We start from the raw sequence: 27,349 nt of genomic DNA, 5'->3' as shown, positions 1-27,349 counted from the left end.
CGTTTACACCTGTACCATGGCCCGAGGATTAGAGAATAATTTCGCCAAAGCCATGTATTTGCACCCAATTCCAGGTTTCTTCATCGCTGCCCGAAGGAATTCCCCACCATACTGAGTCGAAAGCCTTTTCGGAGTCCAGTGCCGCAACACATGCAGGTCCTTTACCTTGACCATTGCGGTATGTAACATTCGAATGTTCGTCCTTTTAGCCCTCCCAGGGACAATGGCGCACTGATTCCAGTGGATCAGCCAGCTTATTACTTTGATTAATCCATTTGCCAATATTTTGGTTTCTCTATTCAATAGCGATATCTGACGAATCGAGGAGCAGATCTCCTTTGGCTTCCCCCGTTTATATATAGCCACTATATTGGCCGAGCTCAGATCCTCCAGCAATGCCTCTCTGTCCCTACTCTCCACAAATATATCAAGCATTGGCTTCGATACACCCTCACTCAACCTCTTCCAGCCCTCAAGTGGGAGCCTGTTCGTTCCAAGGGGTTTTCCTGACTGCAATTGGCCTAGGGCTTCCTGTAGCTCTTCCACCAAGATCTTCCTTTCAAGTTATTCTTGTGTTTGGACTCCGATCACTGGTAGCTTGATCTTCCCCAGATACTCTTCAATCTTCCCCTTGTCTGGCCTGATTTCTGACATTGCTCTTCCCCTGAAAACCGCCTTCTATGCCTCCCAAAGGGTACTCTTGCTATCGACAGTTCCATCATTAATTGTGAAATATTAGTCGGCCCCTTCCTTCAGCCCCTTCATTATATCCTCGCTGTCCATGTAGTAGGCGTTAAGTCTCCATTCTCCCCTCGCCCTTCATCTCACTTCAGATTAGTCTCATTATCAGCAGGTATTGATCCGAGATCCCTCTTTGGAGGTATTCTGTCTCAGCAACTCTCTCCAGACTCTAAAAGGGCAATAAAATAAAAATGTAGGCGATATAGTGATGTATGTTCTCCCGAATAAACTGAGAACCTGCTGCACCCCTGATGGAGTTCGGTCCACACATTTCTCATTGCCATCGCCACTGCAAATGTGGCCAGCATAATGCAATTGGAGGTCTGGGGTGTTCCCCCCCCCCTGCACATGACATTCAAATCTCACAATATTGTGAGTTCGGCCCCATGCAAGGCTATTTAAGTATGGACCTCCATCTGCAGGGGGGTGCATTGCATATACATTCTGTATCGGATTCCCCCCACCCCCACCAACCCCCCCCCCGTAGTAACCTGTGGGTTCTATCACCCGGAAGCCGCATGAGGTGCCCATTAGGTGTGTGTACTGCAAGGCAACTGTCGTCCCTCAGTCTGCCCAGGTATCCAAAGAGAACCCCATTTTTATTTTATCGTTAAGCCTATTAACATTCTACATCACACATTTTAATGCGATCTTCCGATAAACCTCTGCTGTTACTTAGTTGTGACATGTCCGTTTTAATTTGTTCATGATCGTGTGATATTGCCCTGGGATACTGGAAATCAGCAAGCCCCTCTCCAACCGTGGTGTCTGCCCAATGAAACAAAATAATTCTAACCGTTAACGACCCCTGCAAATTCCCCCCCGCCCCACAAGACATCCCCAAAATGTGAAGCATCTGTCGTTCCAGAAGGCAACAACTCTACCAATTGCTCGCGAATCATGGGCCGGGGAGTTGGAGTCCGGGTCGGTGGGGGCCTGTGCAGGCACTCGCTCGGCTCCGACTGGGCTCTGCCATACCTTCGAAGAGGTCATATTTCGACCCTCTTTGTCTGAACAATGTCCACTTTATTTGATCCTACCACTCTCTCCAGGGCGCTAGGCGTGCCAGTTCTTATCACAGGGGGCGCCCCTTCCTTGTTGGCCTGCAAGCATTTTTCCTTCCCTGTTTGTATCGCTGTCTCTTCACCTTCGAATTGCACCCTCCAATCGGGCCAGCTATTTCCATCCAGTCCCACGCCTCCATGAGGTTGTGAAGAACAGAACTCCTCAAGGTCCTATTACCCTGAAAGTTGCTGGGCATAGTGTGGCGTATTTGATCACTTTCGCCCTGAGCTTCTTTTGCACTGCGTCAAATGATTGCCTGGCTTTCTGGACTGCTTTGGTTAAGTCTGGGTATTTGGCCATTCTCGCTCTGTTGATTTCCACTGTGCCCCTTCTTCGTTGCCGCTTGCAATGAGAGGTCTCTATCCAGATTGTTCATTAGCTTCGCTATCACTTGCCTCTGGGGGCTTTCCAGTGTAGGAGCTCTACTCGGTATCCTGTGCATGTGCCGCACTGATAAGTTGGAAAGCCTGCTTGACCCCAACACCTTGAGCCACTCCTCCAAGTACAGTTCCATGGAAGGACCAGAGCACTTTTCCAGCAGTGGGTTGTTCCTTATGCTGTTTCTCCTTGCTTTTTCTTCTGCGTCATCCATCCGATCTTCCAGCTGACGTGTTTTCTTGACAAGGAATTGAACTTCTGCTTACAAGAGAGTTTTCAAATCTATGTCAGATATTCTTCTCTCTGTTTCACCCACTTTCACAGGCACTTTCTGTAGGTCTTGGTGGAGCAACCCCACATCCATTACTACAGCATCTAATTTCTGTTCCATCATCAGTCTCGCCGCTCGTATGGCTGTGAGAATGTCTTGCATAGATTGGCTGGGTCCAGCTTCCTCCTCTATGCAGGTAGTCCGTACTCTCCACCCACTCTTGAGGGGGCTTCTGTCATGATGCCTACCCCCGGGCATCCGGAACGAGTCCATCAGCCCTGGGAGCAGGCATCCAGATACTCATTAAAACACCAACAGCCCCGGCTGGGGGCTGTTTGGATTCTGCTCATAGACTTTACTTACCTTATGCAGACCATGCTGCAAATGAGTCCAAGCCAACGTGAGGCCTGGATGGGTCTATTTTTCACTCGGGTGTGGTCCTGGGGAACTTCTTACCTGGGACTACTTTGCAGGCTATTTAAACCATGCCCGAACAGCAGCCCATGCTTTGCGTTATTCTGCATCCAGCAGCGTGACGCTCACTGTGTCTGCAAGTCAGCATCCAGTCTTCTGCCACGCCCGCCTCGAAACCGGAGCTCCTAGACAAAAGGAAAAGAAAGGAGAAGAGGTTAGATCACGGACATAATTTGATTCCGTGCCCAGCACATCTGCGAGCCTGGAAAGGACATTATTTCAGCACGCGTCGCTTCGCCAGCAGCAGCGCCGCGTTATACTCACCAGTCCACCGCATCTTTCGACTCGGCGCTGCCTCCATCATTTTCTTCGTCGAAATCCAGCACCTGGGGGGAAAACAAAAAGAATAACAAGGTGAGCCGAGAAAACTGACAGCCAATCTCTTTGCTACCATAGGCTTACCTGCTTTACCACCGGAGGTATTATTCTTTAATTTGCTGCATCTTCCAATGCTGCACCTATAAAGGGAGAGAAAAAAGCAAGTTAAACTCATGCAACTTTTACCGGACAGTGTTTGGTAATACAGACTCTTACCTGAACGCCATCAGATGCCTCCAGGCAATATTCTTTTGGACCCAGCTGCAACCTAACAGGGGAATGGAACAAGAGTGACCATCGGACATATTGAACTCTTTGAACTTTATAGACACTGTAGTCAATATTCCTCCAGAACTCCTCCAGTACCTTCAACCCAGTGAAGTAACCCCTGCATGCCATGCAGGATGGAGAGCTCATCAATTAAAAACATAAGGTGAGGTTACCAAAAGAGGATATCGGAGGTGATTAGTGGGGAGAACAAGAACTGTTGGGGGGCCATCACTAAAGTCCACGGGTGGCTAAACCCTTTCTCCACTTGCAGGAGAATACTTCTACGAGTCCAGCAGACAAGATTAGGTGGGCCAGTCCAGACTGTCATCTCTTCACTACGCATCACGTTGGTGTAGACCGCAGCTGTCCGGGACCGATCAACGCCCCTGTGGGAACCAGGTGAGCGTAACAGCTTCAGCCCACTAGTGATGTATACGCCCATCGTAGGATGGTTGCCAATTGTTTTGTGTTGCGTTTGTCTTCATCCCTGGTCATCTTCTCTGTCGGGTCAGCCACAGTCCCCCTTCCTTCATGCCCCCTGCAGCTGTTCTCTCTGTATTCTGGAAGAGGTGGTGGATGGATTGGAAGTGCACTATATCCTGGGAGCCTTCTTCCCCTCTCACCACTCTGGTAGTCTACACTTTATTTCCTTAGTTGGAACTGAGCTCACTCCCTTTTCTTAGATGTTAATTGATTGCTTTCTGATCTTCCAATTCCTGCCAGTTGCCTGCTATTCACTTTGGCCATGCCATGTGCCGCTCCCCGCTTCTCCACTAGTGAGACCCATCTGGGTCTATCCCATAGTTCACTAGTGCTGTTGCTAACTCAGCAGGGGTTGGTGGGGGAGGGAGGGGGTTGGAGCTGGGTCCCGGCAGCCTCCTCCAGGATCACCAGGTACTCGGTCCTCTGTCTCGCATTCTTTGGCGGCTGCTGCCTCCTCCGTTAACCCAGCCGCCACCACCAGGTACGCTGCTCTTCCTTCTTTCCGGGCTGGGGCCCCGAATGTGGGCCAAGGACTCCCTCCGTACCCACCGCCCCCACACACCCATCGCAGCCGTGTCCCAGGCGGGCTGCTGTCTGCAGTCCTAACACAGGCTGCACTCCCTGCTGGACTGCAGCCAAGGCCATCTTGTCTGTCGCTGTGGCATTCATGCCTTGCTGCCCACTGACTTTCATCCAATTCCCGGGGACGGCTGATCTTTCGGCAAACACCCTTGCTAACAGCACTGTCTCACTCCAAGGCACCATCCGTGGCCAGGGTTGCACAACCCTTGCCGGTCTTTTCCCTGCTGTGGCCTGCGTGTCATAGCGGAGCGAACGGCTGTGCGACTAGTCCATAAGGAACAAGTTACTTACCTGTAACTATTGGTATCCAGCATGGGTCTGGCATGGATTAACATGCTCATGAATATTGCATGTCAGGCTGTGAATCCTCGGTTAAAAAACAGTTTGTTTCACTTACAAAACTCTATTTATACCACAAACGAATCACTGTCCTCTGGGTCAAACTGACCCCAGCCAATGACAGCCCTCTCCCTAAGCCCCTTCTCTGGCAGCCATCTTCAGATCTGGTAAGCACGTAAAGTGGCAGTATGACCAAGTAGAGCCATAGAGGGGAAGGCGGGAGGGTTTACATGTGAATCCATGCCAGACCCATGCTGGAGAACAATAGTTCCAAGTAAGTAACTTGTTCCTTGTATCATCCTGCACTGACACTGTCCGTTGACTCTCCTGCTACAAGTCATCAATACACTCGGTGGAACGCATCCAGAAATATCCCTTCCCACGGGAAGGAGAACGCGTCCCGCAGGGTCCTCGGCTGATAGAATCCGCTGGCGAACTGCTGACATTTGGAGTTTGCCGCCGTCACAAACAAGCCGCCATGGCAAACCGGTCGATCTGGGGCCTGCCCCACTTCGCGTAGATTTGTGGTCCACCTGGTCTTGCCGAAGTTCCCACTTGTGGCAAGAGCACAACTCCCTGCTGACGGAGTCCGCAATGGTGTTCGACTCCCGCTAAGGGGGACTAGGAACATTTCTTGTCCGACAGCCCTGCGCCACAATTCCTGTGCTTCCTTGGAGAGGGCCGGGGAGTGAATTCCCCCTTAGTTTCCCCCCTCCTCACCGCTTCCTTCAGAGATGGAAAGGAAGGCCTTGAGGGCCCAGAACACAGCCCACAGCTCCAGGATGTTGATATGGAGATCCTTCGCCTCCGGCAGCCACAGGCCTCTGGCGTGAAGACGTCCGGTGTGGGCTCCCCAGCCTTCCAGGAAAGCGGCCGTTGTGACCGTCTCCTGGAATGGAGTGTTTGGAAACCCTGTGCCACGGGCAATGTTGGAGAGGTCGTTCCCACCACCTTATCGCCCGATGTCCAGTGATCTTGTCCGCAAAGCTTCTGGACACCTGGACCCAGCGAGCGAACAGGAACTCCTGAAGAGGTCGAATCTGTAACCTGCAGAGCCAAAAGAGGTAGATGCAGGACGACATGCCGAGCAACGACTTGATGGTGCAATAGCCGCTGCATCTTCCCCTGAATGGCTGCAACACTCTTCTGTAAGAAACTGTAGCGAGCATGGGAATGGCCTCCGTTGGCTTTCTGGGTGGTGGATCTGGAAGGCTGACGGTACAAGGAGGAGAAACCTTTCGACAACCCACCCAATTTCCCTCTGGAAGAACAAAAGGAAGAACGGTGCTGTTGGAGTGTGCCCATGGCACGGTCCGTCTAAGTATTCGCCTTGATGGCCTGCAGGGACTCATCGACGGCCTTTCCGAAAAGGTGATCACCGTTAAAAGGCATGTCCAGTACCTTAGTTTGCACTGCCTGACGGAAATTGGTGGCCTATATCTAGCCTTGGTGACGAAGGCAGACAGTTCCCAATCTGGCAGAATGCCATGTCTGCAACGCCCAGCGCCACTGTGATGGCGTGATCCGATGCAATCTCTTCTCCTAGAAGAGGGCTATCGCTTCCATCCTGGTCGTCGGGGAGGAACTCCAGAATAGGCCCTAGCTTGTACCACAGCTCCCTGTCATACCTGGCTAGGACTGCCAGTGCGTTAGCTGCCTTGATGGTGGATGCCACGGTGTAGATGACCTTCCTCCCCATTGCGTCCAACTTCTGACCCTCGCTGTCCGGAGGGACTGAAGACTATGAGGAGGCGTTAGATGCTTCTTCTTGGCGGCCGCCAAAACCACTAATCAGGCAATGGTTGCAACTTTCTTCTTTCGCTTGGCTGGAGCCGGGCAAGGGTTCTTAAAGAGGGCCAGGCCCTCCAACACATCGTCCAGGAGGGGTACACCACGATTGTCTTCCTCTTGGCACAGGAAACCCTCCATCCTGGTCTCCTCGGGCACGAGCTAGAACAGCTTGGAGGCTTTGGCTATCATAGAATGGAACGATCTCACCTCATCCAGTGGGGATGCCTAAAGCAGCAGGGATTCGCTGCCCACTCCGACATCCGTTGTCGAGGCCGTATCAGTCCCAGTGTCCGGGTATGCTGGGGGAGATGGGCCCAGACGTGGGTGTGGAGGCTGAAAAGGGGGCGTCGGCGGTTGATCAGGGATCTGGGGGACCGTTGGAAGAGGCCCTTGGGGCAGCCTCTTCTGGATCTATGACACCAAGGTGTGGAGGGTTGATGGGATGTCCAGAGAGACATCCATCGGCGGTATTGGCGTGATCGCAACACTGGGACCTGCGCCCTAGTCGTCCTCTTCCACATCCTCATGGACCGTGTACAGGGACTCCATATCCTCGTCCACCGTGAACATTTCCATGACTTGAGCCACGGCCTGGGACTGATCCAGGGCACCCCCCACCCCCTTTTTTTCCACCAAGAGGGTCTGGAACCAGGTTCTGAGATGGTGTACCCTTATCCGGAGCGCCGGCAGACCTCGTCAAAGTCACCACAGCGGCTTCTTAGCTCGGAGGGAGGGATACGTTAAGTGCTGCTGGAGCTACCTTCTCAGGGTCAGTCCCATTAGCTTTCAGCCGCCACCAGCTCTATCCTCAATGTAGACTTTTATTGTGCCGCCTGGGCCTTCTTGGGCAGCTCAACCTTGCGTGGCTTCTCTGGCTTCCCTGCATTTTAGCAGGGTTGGACAACTTTGTTTTCGACGAGGAGCTTGATCGCACCCTGCCTGCCGTGGGACCCGTTTCCGCAGCAACCCCGGAGGACCCAGACTTGCGTTCTTGGCCTCATCTTGGGCCCCTGCGGGTGAGGCCCCCTCACAGGACTTAGAAGCTCACTTCTCGGACCGACCAGCCTTGGGTAAGGCATGCCCCTGCTCGGGGCACAAGGCTGAGGCCTTGGCATTCAGCCACGCCGCGACTCTACTCTGCTCGACTTTTGTCGTCTTCTTGGAGAATCTGCAGCAAATCTCGCAATTCCCCTTCCTTGTTGTCCAAATGCAGGCAGTAGAGGCATTGTAGGTGCTTGTCCTCCACAAACACGTCCCGGAGCCCGTAGGGCTTGAAGAGGGATCTTCCTTCTTTCTTTTTCTCCGTCATGGCCGGAGGGTGTGAAGTAGGCCTGATGGCCTTCTGGAAACTTTGACGATCTTTGCCCTTGAGGGGCACTGAACTTTACCGACAAATGATCCCCGCTGTCGGCAAATGGAGAAAAGAGCAGACAGGCTCTTTTGGAAAAAAAAAATTAAACCTTTTTCCGAGAAAAAATACAAAAAACCTAGAAGTAGTTTGCAGAGCAAAAACACTGAAGCGTGACTTAAAAATCTGAAGATGGCTGCCAGAGGAGGGGCTTAGGGAGAGGGCTGTCGTTGGCTGGGGCAGTATGATCCAGAGGACTGATTGGTTTATGGGAGGAATACAGTTTTGTAAGTTAAAGTGAAATGGTTTTTTCTTTTACCGAGGATTCCTAGGATGACGACCGGGGATATTCATGAGCATGTGAATCCATGCCAGACCCCATGCTGGAACAGGGGGCGAGGGGGAGATTACTTACGATTGACAAGCTGTTGTAGAAAAGCATATTGGGTACATTTGACTCAGGGGTTTGACTCAATGAAGGCACAAAAACTGCCTACAAAAACTGCCTGAGTGTCCAGGTTAACCAGCTTAAAATTATCAACAATGTTGAAGCCATCTGCTGTGTCGGATAGTAAGAATATCCCATCTTGTTTTATGGGTTTGTCCGGTGGCCAGACAAACACCCAAATGTTTTTCTATTTCTCGAATGGAGTATAATCTTGCCTCCTTATCTTGTAGGAAACGTTTTTCCATGAAGCCATTAAACAGTGGAATGAAATTTCAGATTTTAGAATCACAGAATGGTACCATCATTCAGAAAGACCTCAAAAGGAGAAATTACTTACCGTAATGTTCTTTCTATGGATTCTTCTGATGCACATTCCTCATCTGATAGATATCCTTATCCAGCTCTGCTGCTTGGAAACTTTTCGAAAGGGAGCATAGTGGACCTCGTCTCGGCCGTCTATCGTCGATGGGTCTTGTTCGGTGCCCGATCGTCGGTTCCGGATGGGAAGTCAGGCTTTGTATAAAAACCACGTCACTACACCCCATACCCCAGTTCTCCCTTTTGCCCCCGTGCTTCAACGCTGCTGAGGAAAGCGATGGGAGACAAGGCTAACCAGTCTGGCATTTGCCTCTGTTTAGATAGATGCGTCAGGCCATAAGAACTCTGAGCGGGGATGGATGGGAGGGGCCGATGAGGAATCTGCAAGAGAAGAATCCATAAAAATAACATTACGGTAAGTAACTGCTCCTTTGATTGATTGCTTTTCTCCCACAGATTCCTCAACTGATAGACTCCCCAAGCAATTAGGAGCACGGAGGCAGGCACAAAGTGTTACAATCGCAGATTTTAAAGGACTGCTCTACCAAAACGTGCATCAGCCCCGCGGGCAAAATCCAGACAATAGTGTCTGGCAAAAGCGTGCAAGGATGACAATGGGGCCACACGACAAATGTCCCCAATAGGAAGGCATAGAAGCTGAGACACCTCTTGTCGAGTGTGCCCTGATGCCGGAAGGAAGCTCCCTTCCTGCAGACTGGTAGCATTCTGCAATGCAAAGAATAATACATTGTGAGAGCCTGCTTCGTTACAACTAGACCCTTGCGGGACAATGAATGGGCCACGAACAGCTGATCAGATTTCCAGAACTCTGACGTCCTAGCGACGTAATGTAATCGCAAACAAAATTCAATAACAGCCGCAACAAACAGGAATGCATGGGTTCAAAAGAAACCACCATCAAGAACGTCAGAACTAGATTTAAATCCCAGTCTGGGACAACAAAGGGAGTTGGCGGAAACCTATTCACAAGGCCCTTCAGGAATTGGGCCATAACCTATATTGTAAATAAGGAACCTTTGTCCGGTCACCTTTTGAACATAGACAAGGCTGCCAAATATACTTTGACTGTGGTAACCTGAAGACCTGCTGAGGCCAGTGACAAAAGGAACCCCATTACTGTAGTGGTGGGTCAAGGGATGGGGTTGATCCTGCATTCCTTGCACCACGCATAAAATCTTCACCTACACGCATAAAAAGGATCTGTAGAAAGTCTGACTGCAGCCAGCAACACCTCAGAGAGGTCCCAGTCACCACACCTCATCCTCTCAAGAGCGTTGCATGTCAGTTGTAGGACTCTGGGTGAAGTACCCAACCTTCCGACTGAGTCAGGAGATCCGGGCCCGAGGCAACTGGTGAGGTGGACAGATGGTCAGATCCAAGAGGTCGGAATACCAAGTTCTCATCGCCCAGTCCAGGGCGATCAGGATCATGGTTGCACAAAACCTCTTCAACCTCCTGAGAACTAATGGGATGACAGGAACCAGGGCGGAAGCCGTAGCGGAGGGAAGGTCCAATTTACCAGAAACACATCCCCCAGTGCACCCTTTGCTGGGGATTCACTTGAGCACAACTGTCTGCACTTCCTGTTGGACTCTGTGGCAAACAGATCCACTGCTGGAGTACCCCAGAGAGAGAAGACCTCCTCTAAGACTTCCTGGCACACTTACCACTTGTGTGAGACCGTGCTCTGCCTGCTCAGAGCATCTGCCAAGCCGTTCTCTGTCCCCACCAGAACTGCTGAGACAGAGATTTGGTTCTCCAGCAACCAGAACCACAGCAGCATCGCCTCTCTGCAGAGGGGAAGGGAGTGCACACCAACCTTCTTGTTCAGGTAGTGCATGTTGCAAGGAAAGCGTGGTATCAAACAGTGAAGACAAGTGGCCACAGTTTACAGGTGCTTTTGGTTTAACGCCTATCTAATACTAAATCTAAGGATGGGAGTAAGCTACGACCATCACAAAATAAAAACGCAGTCTGAGCGAAGTCTGTCAAAATAAAAGGGCCTATACTAATAAACCTATTGCCAATCCTTACTTCCAAATACTAAATGTGTGGGACAACAATGTAGGCAAAAGAAAAGTGTTCAAGAAACATTTCTGGATAGTTGAGCAGTTGGCTTCCCTTCCCTGCGTTTTCGGCATGGGACAAGGCGGCAAGTTGGGAGCTTCACACACGCCTTCTGCCAAAGTTTCTCTCCTAATGACAGTCTCTTATTGCAGAGGGCCTGACATAACAAACACCAAAATTCCTTTCTCATCAGGATTTTCAGATTCATAGGTTTGCAATTGGTCTCCCTCGTTCGGTCTCGGAACACTGATCCCCCCCCCCCCCCCCGCTCAGATCCCTTTGTAGAGTTTCCATATATCCTACTAGGCAAGAAGGGGTAAAAGTGTTATAGGGAGGAGAGGGATACTGTGCCTCGCCATATGGTGTCCCACTCCCCAAAGACACCTCACTCAGGTGATCCTCCCACCCTGGTCCACCCCCAGGGTCTGCATCTAAAGGCAATGGCTGTGCCCTGGCCACCTGAGAGAGACCCCCCCCCCTCCAGGGACTAGCGGGTAAGACACCTTCTGATTTCTCACAATGGCCACTGTGTTGTCAGTCAAAATCAGCACATGCTTCCCTTTAAGAGACATGGGGAAAAAGCACTCAGGGCTACCCGGACAGCTCGCAACTCCAGCTTGTTGATGTGTGTTAGGGAGAATTCTCTGTAAGGGCTAATTTCCCAAACCTAGTGAGTCCCCCAGTAGCTTTACTGGATTTTTGGGGTTTATTTTTTTTCTCCTGCTAAGAGTGAGACTCTTTCTCCCACTCTTAGACATGATTTGAGGTGTTCCTTTGACTTTGTATGTGTTTTATGGGTTATGGGGTCCTTTACCCCATAGGGCTTCATGTGTTTTTGGTGTGTGGGTTACACAGCACCCTCCGTGCCGTAACCCAGGGGTGTCGTAGCGACCCCCAAACATAGACTCCATACCCTGGGACGGACTACTGTCTCCCAGGGCATGTAAAGTCACCATTGGCTTTACTAGTCTCAAATTGTGAACAGAACAAGTACAAACCACCATATTGTGGATGTACTGGTCGGGGCAATTCGATTGCCCTGGGGTATGTTGTTCGAGGGGGCACTGTCCAGTGCCCCCCGACCGAGTTTTGGATGGTGGCAGTGGATACTACTTTTTATATTCGACCGCGAATATATCCCTACGGGATTTTCCCATTGTTCGAGGCTACCACTTTTTAAAATAGCCTCGAACATACCACCGGTTTATTAAATTAATATAAAATTCACTGGTTGGTATTTTTTGCCGAAACTTGGTTGCAAAATGGCGTTTGTGTTCGCTTCTATGACTCCAACCCAAGTCGAGCCCTTTGTTCCACTTTTTGGCCGGCTTCTCCACAGAAGCCTCCAAAAGTGGTGCCACTCTGGGTAACACAGGGGGTGTGGGAGGGGGTTTAGGCACCCTGGACTGAGTTGCCTCGGCAACTCAAGTCGCACTCTTGTGTGATTGGCCCAAGTGGTGAGCCGCCCGGCTCACCACTTAGCATGTTTGAGTGACAGCTAGGCTGAATGAATGGGGGTTTTCTGCATAAAAGGAGGGCTTTGGGGAAAGAATCTGAGGAGGGATAAGCCGAGCCGACCTGCAACGACGACACCACCGGTGGAGCCCTGCTGAACCGTCTCACCTCTTTTCCCGACGACAGAGGAGATCTCCAGCCCGGAGAGTCTTCTTCCTTTGACTGGTGGGGGATAACCAGTTTGCCCGTCTTTTCGCCTTCCTGGACCATCTCGTGGCCATCTTGCCTGTGCCAAGCACCCCGGCAATCGGAATGCCACGGTTTACCACTACCGCGAAGAAAAGGGTGGTATTTGTAACCAGGAAACACCGCGGCTGGTTCCTTCCCTGGCAGCGCAACGACCTCCAGCTTTCTTCCACGTCGAGACCTCCTCTTCCTCTGGACGAAGCACCGACTTGCACCCGCTGCCAGGAACAACTGCCCCGCTGGAGCGTTCTTCCCATTTTCAGGTACTGTGTCCTGCCTGGCTTCCCTTGCGACAGATGGTTCGGGGTGACAGTAAATCCTCAACTTTCTAACCTGGGCTAGCCTGGGGCCTGTTAACTAACTTTTCCTGACTTGATCCCAATCTTTTGTGCACTATCTACAAAGACTCTTTGGGCATAACCCCACTGTGTGATCCTGGACACATTTTGCTTGCTCCCTCTAAGAGTGGGCCTGGCATTTGAACGTCCTTGCTCTCCAGTAGACTTTGCCTAACCTGCATCACTGTGGTTCTTTGAAAAGTATTGAGATTTATGTGCTTTTAGAACTCTGCCTTTTTCCCTCCCTTTTTAAATAACTTGTTAGAGTGCCATCTTATGTTAGGCGCTCACCTATGTCTGAAAATAAGTGGTGTTTCTCACTAAGACTTGTCTAATAAGTAATTAGGGTTGTATATACATAATAGTGACTGTGTGTTGAATTTACTTACCTCGTTTTGTGCTAGTGTAATTTACAAGTGTCTTTAAATAAATAATTATATACTTTTACACCAAAGCTCTCGTCATTGTTTGCTTGTGCTACATTATCTCTCTATTGTGTATACTCTATATACTGCCTAACTCATCTTGAGAGGGGTCCGACTGCTCAGCCACAGCTACCAGGTAAATCTGGGTGGTACAGACTGCTACCAATCCAATTGGGTTTACTGCCAACCACCTGTAGTCCTAAATCTTTTGCAGTGGTCCCTAAGGGAACTGCACAGGTTTCTGCCTAACACTGGTGTACAGCGGTGGGATTTGTATTGAGTATACGTTTTAGTGTGCTTGTAGATACCTTAGTGCAACTAACCACAAAGCTTAGCACTAAAGAAGTATTTTCTAAACCTGTCAACTATGGAAAGTTATAGTCAAAGAGTGCCTTGCTACAAAAACTGCTGATTGTTTAAGCGTTCTCTGTAAGCATAAGAACCTCCTGACTAAGGGCAAGAAAATGGAGCTAATAGAAAGGTTGTTAGCAAACCAAAGTCTGGATGGTGGTTCAGAGGAACCTACCACTCCAGCAACTGTAGATGACAGCAATGATATTGATATGAATGCTAGTATTGATAACTGAGTCAGAAGCAGAAGAGGAGGTGGAAGATGTTCGAGTTGTCTCCCCTGGGCCTCTACCTGCCCTGCCAGCTGTCCCTACTGGACCTTTACCAGGTCCCACACTTAATCCTCAATATATGGAGCTAGAAAAAATGAAGCTTGAATTAGAATTCAAAAGAATTAGTGCTCAAACAGAACGGCACCAGGAACTAAGGCTCAAAGAAATGGAGCTAAACCATGAGCTAGAAATGAAAAAATTGTCTGTGGAAAGTGCTTCTCTCTCCGAATCCTCTAGGAGTTCCAGTCCCAAAAGACCCTGGATGCCTAAGGAGTTGGTGGGTATGTATGAGCCTAAGTTGGATGTGTTGGATTAGTTGAGTTTGTTTGAATATAATCATGGGCTCCAGAACATTACAGGAAATGAGTTACTTTCCTGGTTGTTCTCTAGGCTCCCCCCCTGTTGCAACTGATGTGGTAATGGAGTTGGAGGAGGAGGATAAGAAGGATTATGAATGTGTGAAACTAGCTTTGATAGCTAGATTTGGGAAGACCCCTTCCCAGTGCCTTAAGAGGTTTAGGACCCTCATAAAGCATGATGGTAACCCTTGGGCTACCTGGGTGAGTGAAAGTTTGAAGAACTTAGAGGGATGGATTAAGGGTTACAAAGTGAACACTTATGAGGGAATGAAGAATCTTGTGATGTTGGAGTCAATTTATGATGCCTGCTCTCCAAAGCTCAGACAGCACTTGGCTGATTCAAAGGAATTAGAATTCAGGAAACTTGCTAAGGCTGCTGAATTGTGGGTTGCCAACAGGGCTACTCACAAGGAATATGGGGTAACTCAGAAAAAGGATGAGGGGAAACAGCCAAAAAAGGACTCCAAAGAGAATTCTAATAATTCCAATCCCAAAGAGGGACCCAAACAGAACAATAAGGGTAAGCCACAAGGGAAACCAAATCAGAGTAGTGTAACCTTTGGTGGTAAACCAGAAGGAGGTCAGAACAAGCCACCATTCCAGAAAGCATTTGGTAAATGCTATGTTTGTGGCTCGCCTGACCATGTGAAAGGAGATCCCAGATGTAAGGGTAAACCTTCAGGGGTCCAGCTTGTCTCCTTAGCCTTCGCTCCAGAGGAGGAAGTACAAATGGCAAGTGGAAACTTTCTACTGCTGGCTGATGAACCCATTGGAGCCTCAGCCAGTGTTTCTTTAGCGTCTCTGGGTCTGTGGGAACAACAGAATTTAGATGTCTATAACTCTATCCCAGATAATACTAAAGAGTATTATAAGGATAGTGTCCAGGTGAATGGTCAGGAGACTCCTGCCATTAGGGACACTGGGGCCAGCATAACTGTGATGGATAAATCTTTTTTTCAGGCTGAGGATGTTGCTAAGGCACCCAAACGCCTCACCAAGTTAGCTGGAGGGCCTGTGCAGATACTTCCCCAATTACCAGTTCTCATCCAGTGTAATGACATGACTGTGAAGATACCTGTCAGCATACAAAGTGAGTTACCAGGAAGGGTTCTGTTGGGTAATGACCTGAAAACTCTCGGAGTAGTGTCACATACCCCCAGACCTCCTAGTAAAAGGTTACAGGATCTCACCAGACCTGCAAGGGAGAGACCCCATGAGAGGTACTCCCAAGGAGATGATGAAGAAAGATATCGCTCCCACTCCACTGGAGTTACAACTTGCTATCACTGAACAAAAAGAAGCAAAGGGGAAACCCAAGACTTCTAAGAAACAGCCAACAGCAAGCACTCCAGTGCTTCCAACTAGGACTTCCCCTAGGTTGTCCAAGGTTACACCTGTAACTCCACCTCCAGCTTAGGCTGAGAGGGAGGTACAACCGTGTATGGTGGAGCTAGACTCTGAAGAAGAGCTAGTGGAAGGCCAAGAACTCATTGGAGATCTGGATCCTGTTGACCATCCTGAGCTGCAGTCTTTACTGGCATAAGGTGGACCCAACAGGGCAGACTTCAGTAAGGGACAGAGAGAATGTCCAACTCTGGAAGGTCTTCGCCAACAGGCAGCTTCTCAGGCTGATGGGCAAGAGCCTGGAAAGTATAGGTTACACTGGGAAGATGGCCTCTTCTACAGTGAACCAACTGAGTCTGCACCTGGAGACTACGAGCGGCTTGTAGTACCTCAAGAAAACAGACAACAGTTCTTGCAACTGGCCCATGAGATTCCTTTGGCTGGTCACTTGAGTTTCAAGAAGACCAAGGAAAGGCTCTCACTCTACTTTTATTGGCCAAAGATGGGGGCTGAGGTAGATATGTTTTGCAAGAGCTGCCATACCTGCCAGACTTCTGGTAAGGTTGGGTCCAAGAATGTGGCACCTTTAGTGCCTCTCCCAGTTGTGGGAGTCCCATTTGAGAGGGTAGGGATTGACATTGTTGGTCCCCTTGGTCCCCCAACCTCCTCAGGCAACAGGTTTATCCTTGTTGTAGTAGACCATGCTACTAGGTCCCCTGAGGCAATTCCTATGAGGACTGTTACAGCTCAGGCTGTGGCTAAGGCCCTCCTTGGTATTTTTACCAGGATTGGGTTTCCTAAGGAAGTAATCTCTGACAGGGGGTCAAATTGTATGTCCCACTACATGAAAGCCATGTGGAAAACCTGTGGAGTTACTTACAAGTTCTCTACCGCCTACCACCCTCAGACAAATGGGTTGGAAGAAAGGTTCAACAGAACCATGAAGAGCATGAGAGGTGCTTTAGAGGATCCCCTTAAAAGAAAGTGGGACCTTCTATTGCCATGCCTTCTCTTTGCTTATAGAGACGTCCCTCAGGAGGGAGTAGGTTACTCTCCCTTTGAACTTCTTTATGGCCATCCAGTCAGATTTCCATTGGCCCTGATTAAGGAGGGGTTGGAGAGTGCTCCTTCCCCCAAGCCAGTCAGAGTTACTGACTATGTGATAGGTCTCCGGAGGAGAATGTCACAAATGATGGCAGAAGCAAGTGATAACCTGAAAGCTGGACAAGCTTTGGTCAAACATTGGCATGACCAAAAGGCCAACATGGTTGAGTTCACTCAAGACCAGCTAGTTATAGTTATGATCCCAACAAGGCAGAGGGCCTTGCAAGATAAATGGATGGGACCCTTCAAGGTTGTGGGTAAACTTGGAGAGGTAAACTATCTGGTGGACTTGGGCAATCCCAAGGAGGCTCCCATAGTCTTCCACACCAACCGACTAAAGGCGTATGTCTCCAGGCCTTAAGTAGGAGCCTTGCTCCTAGCTTCAACAGAAGAGGAGGAAGAGAGTGAAGCTCTCCCTGATCTCCTCAGAGGCTTACCCCTGGACGAAAAGATTGAAGGAGTAAATCTCTCTTCAAATCTGACACCTGAGCAACAAGAAGAGTGCAACGCCATGTTAAATCAATTTGCCTCCGTGTTCTCACTTTCACCAGGCTTGACCCCTTGGGGGACAGCATGATATACTCACTGGTGACTGTCTGCCAGTCGAAAGCAGAGTATTTAGAATGTCAGAAAATGTAAGGACCCACATCAAAGGGGAGGTCAAGAAGATGCTTGATCTCGGGGTAATAGAGCTCTCTACTAGCCCATGGTCTAGCCAAGTTGTGTTAGTACCAAAGGCAGGATCCAAAGAGTTGAGATTCTGTGTGGACTATAGAGCTCTTAACGCAGTCACCAAGACGGATGCCCACCCTTTGCCAAGGACATATGCGTTGGTGGGTAGACTTGGTTCAGCCAAGTTCCTCAGCACATTTGACCTTACGTCAGGCTATTGGCAAATAGCCCTGACAGACCATGCCAAGGAGAAGACTGCATTTTCTACCCTAGTTGACTTATACCAATTTAAGGTTATGCCTTTTGGATTGAAGAATGCACCTTCGACATTCCAAAGGATGGTGAATCAGGTTCTGGCTGGGATGGAGGAATTCTGCATGGCATACTTGGATGACATTGAAGTATTCAGCCAGTCCTGGGAAGAGCATGTTAACCACCTAGGACATGTTTTGCAGGCTCTTGGACAGGCCAATCTGACCATAAAGGCAAGTAAATGCCAAATTGGTCAGAGTAAGGTGGTCTACCTTGGACATGAGGTAGGAGGTGGAGAAATAAGGCCTTTGCTCAGTAAGATTGAAGCGGTGCAAAATTGGACAACACCTACTACTCAAACCCAGGTGAGAGCCTTCCTAGGCCTCACTGGGTATTACAGGAATTTCATAGAGAACTATGGGACCATAGCTTCTCCACTGAATGTAATCTCCTCTCCAAAATTCCCTAAGAAGGTCAAATGGAATGAGGAATGCAATCAGGCCTTTGAAAACCTGAAGAAAGCTCTTTGCCAAGCACCAGTATTGAGAGCTCCTGACTAGCACCAAACTTTCATTGGGCAGACAGATGCTTCTAATGTAGGAATAGGTTGCAGTCCTTAGCCAACTGGATGAGAAAAGTAGGGAGCTCCCCATTTGCTTCATCAGCAGAAAGCTGAAGGATCCTGAGACAAGGTGGGCAACTATCGAAAGAGAATGTTTTGCTATTGTGTGGGCACTGAAGATGTTTAGGCCATACTTGTATGGTTCTACTTTTGTCATTCAGACTGACCACCAACCCTTGAGATGGTTGATGCAAATGAAAGGGGAAAATTCAAAACTATTGAGATGGTCAATCTGCCTACAAGGGTTTGATTTCACCATTGAGCACAGGTCAGGGTGTCACCACCAAAATGCTGATGGTCTCTCTAGGATGTATGTCATCAACTAGAGGTATGAGATTCATCCAGGAGTGGATTAAATCCTCCTGTCCCTTAGTCTGGGGGGGGGGGGGGCGAGTTTTAGGCAGAATTCTCTGTAAGGGCTAATTTCCCAAACCTAGTGAGTCCCCCAGCAGCTTTGCTGGATTTTTGGGGTTTATTTTTTTCTCCTGCTAAGAGTGAGACTCTTTTTCTCTCACTCTTAGACATGATTTGAGGTGTTCCTTTGACTTTGTATGTGTTTTATGGGCTATGGGGTCCTTTACCCCATAGGGCTTCATGTGTTTTTGGTGTGTGGGTTACACAGCACCCTCCGTGCCGCAACCCAGGGGTGTCATAGCGACCCCCAAACAGACTCCATACCCTGGGACTGACCACTGTCTCCCAGGGCATGTAAAGTCACCATTGGCTTTACTAGTCTCAAATTGTGAACAGAACCAGTACACACCATCATATTGTGGATGTACTGGTCGGGGCAATTCGATTGCCCTGGGGTCGGTTGTTTGAGGGGGCACTGTCCAGTCCCCCCGACCGAGTTTTGGCTGGTGGCAGTGGATACTACTTTTTATATTCGGGGGGCAAAAGCCCTCAGGGCTAACCGGACGGCTCGCAACTCTGGCTTGTTGATGTGCCACCTTACTTCCACAGCTGACCAAAGGCAGCTCACCTGCAAGTCCTCGCAGTGAGCGCCTCCAACCCTTCAGAGACGCATCCGTGACCACTCGGGCCTGAGACTATGGAGGCCAGAAGGGTTCCCCTGCCATGAGATTGCTGCAGTCGGTCCACCAGCTGAGGGAATCCGTGAGGTCTCAGACGTTCTGCAGCCACTGACAGGATCCCATGCGCAGCCTGGCCTCTGGCACTAGAAAATTACAGGAGGCCATGAGACCTAAGAAGCGGAGGAAGGAAGACGCTGCTATGGTGGCCTGGTTACGGAACGCTATTGGACTGCTCCGATGAACTGGAGCCTCTGGAGTGGCATCACCTGTGACTTCTTCAAATTCAGGGAGAAGCCCAGCTTGTGCAGTAGCAGACAGGTGTCCTCTAGATGAGGCAATACCTGTCCCGCTGATCTCTCTTGGATCAGCCAGTCATGCAAGTATGTAAAGACATGGATCCCAGATCTCCTGAAGTAAGCTGCGACTATCCGCCATGAGCTTGGTGAAGACCCTTGGAGCGGATGTCAAACCAAAGGGAAGTACTTTGAACCGATAGTACTTGTCCCCTATGAGGAACCTCAGGCACTTCCTGTTCTTTTTTGATGCATTGGCACATGGAAATATGCATCCTGCAGATCTATTGACACCAGCCAGTCCTGAAGTTCGAGGGTGTGGAAAATGTCTCTCAACGTCACCATCCTGAATGCATCCTTCCTCGGGAACTTGTTCAAGGCCCCGAGGTCCAGAATGGGACGTAAACCTCCTCCCTTCTTGGGCACCAGGAAAAAACAGGAATACCAACCCAATCCCCTCCGTTCGGGAGGTACCTATTCCACAGCGCCCTTCAACACCAGGGCACACAGTTCTTTGAGCTCCTGACCTGGTTGGATTGGAGGTGGTGGTGAGGGTCTGTCCGGGGGTTTTCTTAAAAAGGGCAAACATCCCCACCAAAAGCGCTGACAGGCCCAGGCATCAGAGGTAATCTCCTACCACTGGGGCCAATGTTCTGCCAACCGCCCACCAAAAGGTAAGTTGTGGGAAGGGAAATCAAAGTGGCTTGGAGGGCAAAGCCGCCCCCGCTGCTGTTTGCTGGCCTCTAGAAGCCCCTCTGGGACACTCATCCAGACCCACCAGAGAAGAATACACCAACCGCATCACTCAGCCCAAGTTCTAAAGAACCAAAGTCGGCAGATCCTGCCATAAGGCACAAAGCGTCTGTAGCCTCTGCCTCTAGAGGCAAAGCTGAAGGCAGATTTGGCCGGCTGCACAGCAAGGCCCAGCGATTTTGCGTCTTATTTTGACTCTTTAAACATCAGCCTTCTGGCCAAAAAGGAATTCACCCTCAAAAGGCATCTCCAGTAGCCTATTCTGGACATTGAGAGAGAAGCCAGAGGTTTTGAGAGACGCTTGTCTCAAGACTACCGCCGACCCCATCAAACGTCCCAAGCATTCAGCCAAGTACAGGCCTGCTTGTAGAAACTGCCTGGCCACCACCTTCCCTTCTTCCACCAGATGTGATAATCCATCTCGCATTTCACCTTTGGCAATGTTTTGAGCTGCCTGCTCCACAGCTTTCCATAAGCCAAACTAGGAATGTGCGACTCAACAGGCTATATATTGGTGGCTTTCAACGCCATGCTACCAGAAGTAAAGACCTTCTTGACCATTGCGTCCAACCTTTTACCTTCTCTATCTGGGAGCAGATTAGAAGTGGAGGCCGCAGGCCTGGTGGAGATTGTGGCTGGCTGCACAACAAGCACTTCCGGAGAAGGGTGAGAAGTCAGAAATTATGGGTCTTCTCTCGCCAGCCTGTACTTCCTCATTAAGGTAGAGCTAACCGGGAGAATGGTGCGGGGATGTTGCTACAAGGAGGCTAGGGGGATCAGCAATTGCTGGATTAAGTGGCATGTTATGTTCTTTAACAGGACCCTCGTCCAATATGTCTGTCAGTTCAAAGCCCAAAGTAGGCACAGACATTGACTTCAGAGCTTGGGTGTCTACTACGCTTTCCACTAGAGCCCTGGACTTAGCATGGGTGTGTGTAGGGTGGACCTTGCTGGATTTCTAAATCTGGAGACGTGTCCAGGCCGCTAGCATTGTGTAACCCTTGGGTCAGAGCCAACAGGTCTGCATGTTTGTCAAAAAAATTAAACTCCTCTATATAGGATATATAGGATCGATGCCCCTTGATCATCACCCTGGTCAGCACTGAAAATAGACCTCATGGAAAGAGGGTCAAATGATCCGTTGCAGACATTCTAAGTCAAAGGTTTTTCTTTCGAAGTTGACGGAATGGCCATCAGCGTTGATCAGAGCTTGGGTACCACCGTGACGGCGGGAACATCAGCCCGACAGCCTTAATTAGCCATAAATGAGAATTCTCCCTAACAATGGACAAACCAATGTTAAGAGCAAAATATTGTTTAGGGTCACCAAATCACAGAGCATATAGTTTGAATGAAAAGGGCTTCAGAGAAACTATATGAGAGGGGCTGACCTTTAAATTGGTTTGCATGCAATAAAGAAACAAGCAGTGCCTGTAAAAGTCTTTGGATGTGGTTAGCATTAAAAAGGTACAGCCTATAAAATAAAGTTCTTGTGCAATTTATACACTAAGTGCTTTACAAACACACACGTGCTGTCTGTGCTGTCTTAATAAAATGTAATGGATACTATTAGTGAAATTCTTGACCAATTCTGCACACATCCAATTACCCAAAAAGAGGCAGGCAGATAAAAGACAGCAAAGTAAATTTACCTGGAATGTGAGGCTTCCTCGGCATGGTCGATGCACTCTGTGGTGGGGGAGAGGCGGGGTGGACACACTACAGGGCCAACTGAAAATTGCTGGTTGTGAACAAAGGAGCCAGGGAAAGGGAAGACCTCCTTCTTCAGGCATGGCAAGGACAGGACGCTGCGAGACATTTCTCGGGTGACCTCCACGCTGCATACAGTGTGACGGCGTTGACGCTGCAGCAAGCTCAGAGTTTGTTGAGGCCTATGGAAGGTGGGCGAAATATTGAACTCTGAGGACAAAAAGTTGGGACAGGAATAACTGCGGCCGAGAAAAGGCCACTGCCTAAGCCAATCCATGGGGGAGCTGGGCTTGGCAGCAGTATCGAGCTGGATATCCGAGCTTGTACCAGAAACCTCCCTATCGCATTCCGAAGAGGTACTTGACGCTGGGCTGCAGCAGGTCTCTCCTTCATAGGAAGAGGACTTACTATGATGGATGGAACGGCGGCAGGTGGCTAACCCCTTACATTGTTTCCTTCTCTGTAATGGTGAAGAGCAGCAACCCTGGCTGGAGTGGATGTTGACAGGAGAGTCAGGTTTAGGGCTGTGAATCTTCAAGTATGAATCTGGCCTGGGTGATGGACTGTGGACGGCAGGCAGATTTCCAGAACCATGAGCCCCTTCAGCCATTTCTTGCGCTCCTGCCTCCTCCCATATGTGGTAATCTGACCCATGGCTCCTAGTAGGAGCCCATAGACTGGTCTCAGGCTGGCAGGACGGAGAGTGGGGTGCATCTGATGCAAATCCCCCTGAGGTAACATCAGTAGGAGGGTAGTTTAAGAACAGGTTTCTGGTGGCATCTACTGGAAATATGTCGCTGGAGCCCAGATGCTCTGCATCCTCAGTTCCAGCCCATTTGTTTTTCACAGGGGTGAGGAAGATCTCAGCAAAACTCCCAAGCTTGGACTTCATGCTGCTGAACAGAGGAGCAAGGCGGAAGCGGTGGAAATGCTGGGCAGAGGCGAGGGGTGGGAGCAGTTGAGCAACTGGAGTCCAGTCGACACCAGTATCATTCCTTTCTGGGGAGTTTTCTTCAGGAAGCTTCGGCAGGGATGTGTGCTCTCTTGATGTTTCATCTATGAGGGCGTCTGCAAAGAAAAGCAGAAGACCAAGTCAGAAGAAAGGTCTTTCAGCAACCCACAGTAAAATCACACCATCCAATCTGTCAACATTTTGTGCTGCTCACATCTAATATTTCGAAGAGACTAAAGTGCTAAGACTCCATCAGAGCAATCTTATGAGATACCCGCAAAATTCCCAAAAATGTAATTCGTGACCATGACATATAACCTCCTTATCGGAATAACATTACTCAATGTGGGTTGAAAGCAGAGCTATTTAGGCAGTGAAAAGAAACACAGAATGAACCTTTTAGAAACAGTATATTGCCACAAGGTTTTACGAAGGATGCCAAACAGTATGATCTACAACATCAAGTTGCAGTTACAAGAAAGCGCTGTCTGCAAGCTAGCAGGATTCCATTGTGGCAGCACAATCAAAGCTATAACCTTTGCAAACTGTGTGGAAGCAGATGAACACATTGAAAACCACAGTCCAAGTCAGTTTTGGGAGGAAAGGGAAGCATTACTTATCTACAACACTAGGTGTACAACCAGAGTGTTTTATAGAGCCATTTATTTTGAATATCCACCAACGACTGAAAGAGCTGGGTTGAATCGAGTGATTTCTTTCAGGTACGTTTATTGAGGCAGGCCCACCAACACACCCAACCGTCAACCGTTAATTGCCATGTTCCAGTTTCACGAGCCTAGTGGAATTTTGAGCACAGCTCGTGAAACTAGAACTAAAGGCAAAGGTAAACATAAAAATGTCCATAAACCACATGAATCATTACATATCTCCCTCCCCCAGAACAGAAACAAAAAGCAAAGAATTAACATAACAAATATGGCATATACAAAATAACAAGAACAAAAGAAATTCATATTTGAAGTCATCATTGAACAAAATCCTTCAACCAACTCGGTTTGCGTGCAAATCTCTTTGAGGCATCATTGTTAGGCACTTTAAAACTTGTACTTGAGTCATCACTATCATCCTCCTCACATGTGATTTGTTCATCACTCACACCCTGAGGCTCCTCACAATCTTCATTCCTCACTATTTCAGCTCTTGCCAATCTGCCCTGAGACCATATTTCACCTCCTTCCAAGATGACAACGCTTCCACGCACCGCAGTAATTCTCTTTGGTCCAAAGAATTTACTATCTACACATTTTTGTGAACACCTGGGGTTCTTCACTAACACCCAGTCTTCAACTTTCCACTCCCTACTCTTTACGCACTCTCTCCTGTCAAAATACTCTTTATTGGTTTTCTGCCCCTGTTCTATAAGTCTCCTAATAGCATTTCTATCAACTACCACTACACCTGCCAATCCTAGCCACCCGGAACAAAGTTTAGTTCCTGGTTCTCTACCCTTGAGTGACACAAAAGGAGACACTTTTGTAGTGGAATGACGAGTAGTTAAATAATTCCACATCATGCGATTTAATACATCTCTCCAGTTCTGTCCAGTACGCATTGCAAGCTGAATACCTCCCTTGATATACCCATTTACCCTCTCAACCAATCTGTTAGCCCTTGGATGATAAAGTGCCGTTTTGATGTGTTTAGTGCCCTATCCCTCTAAAAATGTCCTCAAACTGGGAAACAAACTGCACACCATTGTCAGACACCAATTCAGAGCGACAACCCTCCCTGAGGAATACATTTTCTAAGAAAGCAACCAAATCTCTAGCCGTTGCTTCCCACTCCACCCATTTGGAAACAAAATCAACAAAAACAAAAATGTACTTGAATCGATCACCCAAACCCGCCACAGGTCCCAAAATATCCACAGCCAGCTTCTGCCATGGTTAAACCGGCACAGTATTAGGAATCAAATGCACCTCTCGCACAACCTTACTTTTATCACTCAGTTGACACGCATTACAATTTTTTACAAATTCTTCAGCCATCCTATCCATCCTGGGCCACCAGTAACTGTCGCACTCCTCTTGGTAGCTCCTTCACCTAAGTAGCCATGATGTGCCAGCTCTAACAAACCCATTGCACTCCTTCTGGCGGAACAATACAGCTCCCTCTTCTCAGTCTGCTTCCCAAAATATTCAACTCTTCTCTGACTTCCCACCAAGTCTCAAACTGTCATGATGCCTACCTCCAAGGAGCCAGGTCCGACCCAGCAACCCCAGAGGCAGGCATCATTTCCCCCAGGGAAGTGCCAGCGAGCCCAAACTGGAGCCCTTTGGACACAGTCCGGCGCCTTAGGCACCAGGCTCATGTTGGACCCCTGTCCTGGCGCCTTAGGTGCCAGGCTCATAAAGCTAGACATGTGTTCAAGTGTTTTAATGTGCACTTACCTGATGCAGACCATGCTGCTACATCCAGGCCCTCTTGAGGCCTGAATGGAACTACTTTACCTGTGGGACTACTTTCCCTGGGTGTGGTCGGGGAAGGATACATACCTGGAACTTCTTCCAAAGCTATTTAAACCACACCCGATCAGCAACTCGCGCTTCGCGTTGTTCTGCTCCTCGCAGCTGGACGCTCACCGTGTCAGCTCCTGCTTCTGGACTTCAGCCACGCCTGTCAGCATCCTCGGTCACCTGCTAAGAGAGAATTGGAGAGAAAGAAGACCTTACCTGCTAAAGCAGCATCACAGAGACATCACACCGACAATCCTGAAAGGGAAGACATCATTTTAAAAGCATTTCGCTTCGATCGCTGGCTGCAGCGCTGCATTTCACTCACCTTTCCTGGGCACCTCCATCTTCAGCAGCGATCATCCAGATCCGCAGCCACTTCCCAGAGCCTAGAGAGAAAAAGACAAGAACATAAGGTGAGAGAAGCAAGGGAATAGGAAAAGCTCAGTTTCCTTCTAAGACTTATCTGTTGGGTAATTCCCATTTCATTTCGGGTCCTGCCGCTTCCTGGCATTCCGGACCCCGGCCCCTATGGGGAAAAGAGACAAAGACATTGAATGAGCGAATGCAAAGACATTACCCGAACGTTCATCCAGAACTTACCTGTCATTTACTGGAACTGCACGTTTCACTTCGGGTCGGCGCCATATCTCCGGCATTCCGAACCCCAGCCCCTAAGGGGAAAAAGACATAAGCGTTAGCGCTTGCTGCAATAAGACAATGAACATTATTATTAAGCTTGAACTTTTGAAATTGCTACAGAACTCTTACAGCGCCTTACCTGAATAGTCAAGCGTATTTGAACTCCCATCAAACCTCAATCCAGTGAAGTAACTGGGTTTCAACGCGCCCCTGCATCAGAAGCAGGATGGAGAGCTCATCCTTCCTGACCCTAAGGTGAGACTTCACGGGGAATCGAGGAAGGGTATCGTGGAGGGTTGGAAGGGAGTGGGAGGCTTGAGCATTATTCCGTCAGTAGGTAATACTCCCTTTTCACGCACAGGGGAATATTCCTGCGAGCCAGTGAGTCCATCTTTAGAGTCCTGCGCTTCATCATTGAAGAAGCATCAGCACTCGAAGCCAGACCTGCGCCTCCGTGGGAATCAGGTGAGCGTGACACAAACTTCTTCTCAAGAACCTCCTCGTCAGGCCACCCATCCACAGTCCACTGCTTAAGTTTTAGATCCTGATCTACAAGCTCAGCTTGTTCCCATTTCCTACGGTCCACACTCACTAGCTCGGCAACAACACACTCTTCACAATCCTTAACTTGTACTGGTTGACCCCATTCCACAAGCATTCTCGACAGACAATCTGCCACCAAATTCTTCTTTCCCGGCAAATAGTCAACATCGAAATTGTACAACTGTAGACCAAGACCCCATCTGCTTATCCATGGAGATCCCACATCCCATCTGCCACTATCAAACAACTGTACCAAGGGTTTGTGGTCTGACCGCATAATAAACCTTCTTCCCCACAGAAAGTATTTAAAATGATTGATAGCCCAGAACATGGCCAACGCTTCTTGCTCTATAACTGAATAATTTTCCTCAGCTCCTTTGAGAGTCCTGGAGGCAAATGCTATAACTCTCCAAACCTTATTGGTATCATACTGTATCAAAGTGTCCCCTAACCCGAACATGCTGGTGTCAACCATTAGTACAGTTCGGTCATTTGCATCAAATTTCCCAATGGAAGACGCTCGTACAATACCTTTTTTGATCTTTTTAAATGCTTCCTCACATTACGTGGACCACTGAAATTGTATCCCCTTTC

The 27,349-nt window shown here is 49.0% G+C and overlaps 1 protein-coding gene across 2 annotated transcripts in view; it reads right to left on the bottom strand.

Annotated features, from left to right (window-relative positions):
• The window catches only part of PRR14 (proline rich 14), a 738,062-nt gene that overhangs the window by 179,669 nt on the left and 531,044 nt on the right, over positions 1-27,349 (bottom strand). For both annotated transcript variants that reach the window (XM_069651623.1, XM_069651624.1), the window contains exon 6: positions 22,087-23,212. In XM_069651623.1, the coding sequence (XP_069507724.1) occupies positions 22,087-23,212 (1,126 nt within the window). The remainder of the gene's footprint in view (positions 1-22,086; positions 23,213-27,349) is intronic.

Source organism: Ambystoma mexicanum, chromosome 3p, assembly GCF_040938575.1.
Source record: "Ambystoma mexicanum isolate Mex_15411 chromosome 3p, UKY_AmexF1_1, whole genome shotgun sequence".
Lineage (NCBI taxonomy): Eukaryota > Metazoa > Chordata > Amphibia > Caudata > Ambystomatidae > Ambystoma > Ambystoma mexicanum.
Note: the sequence above shows the minus strand (reverse complement) of the source record. Positions and strands in the feature narration are given on the sequence as shown.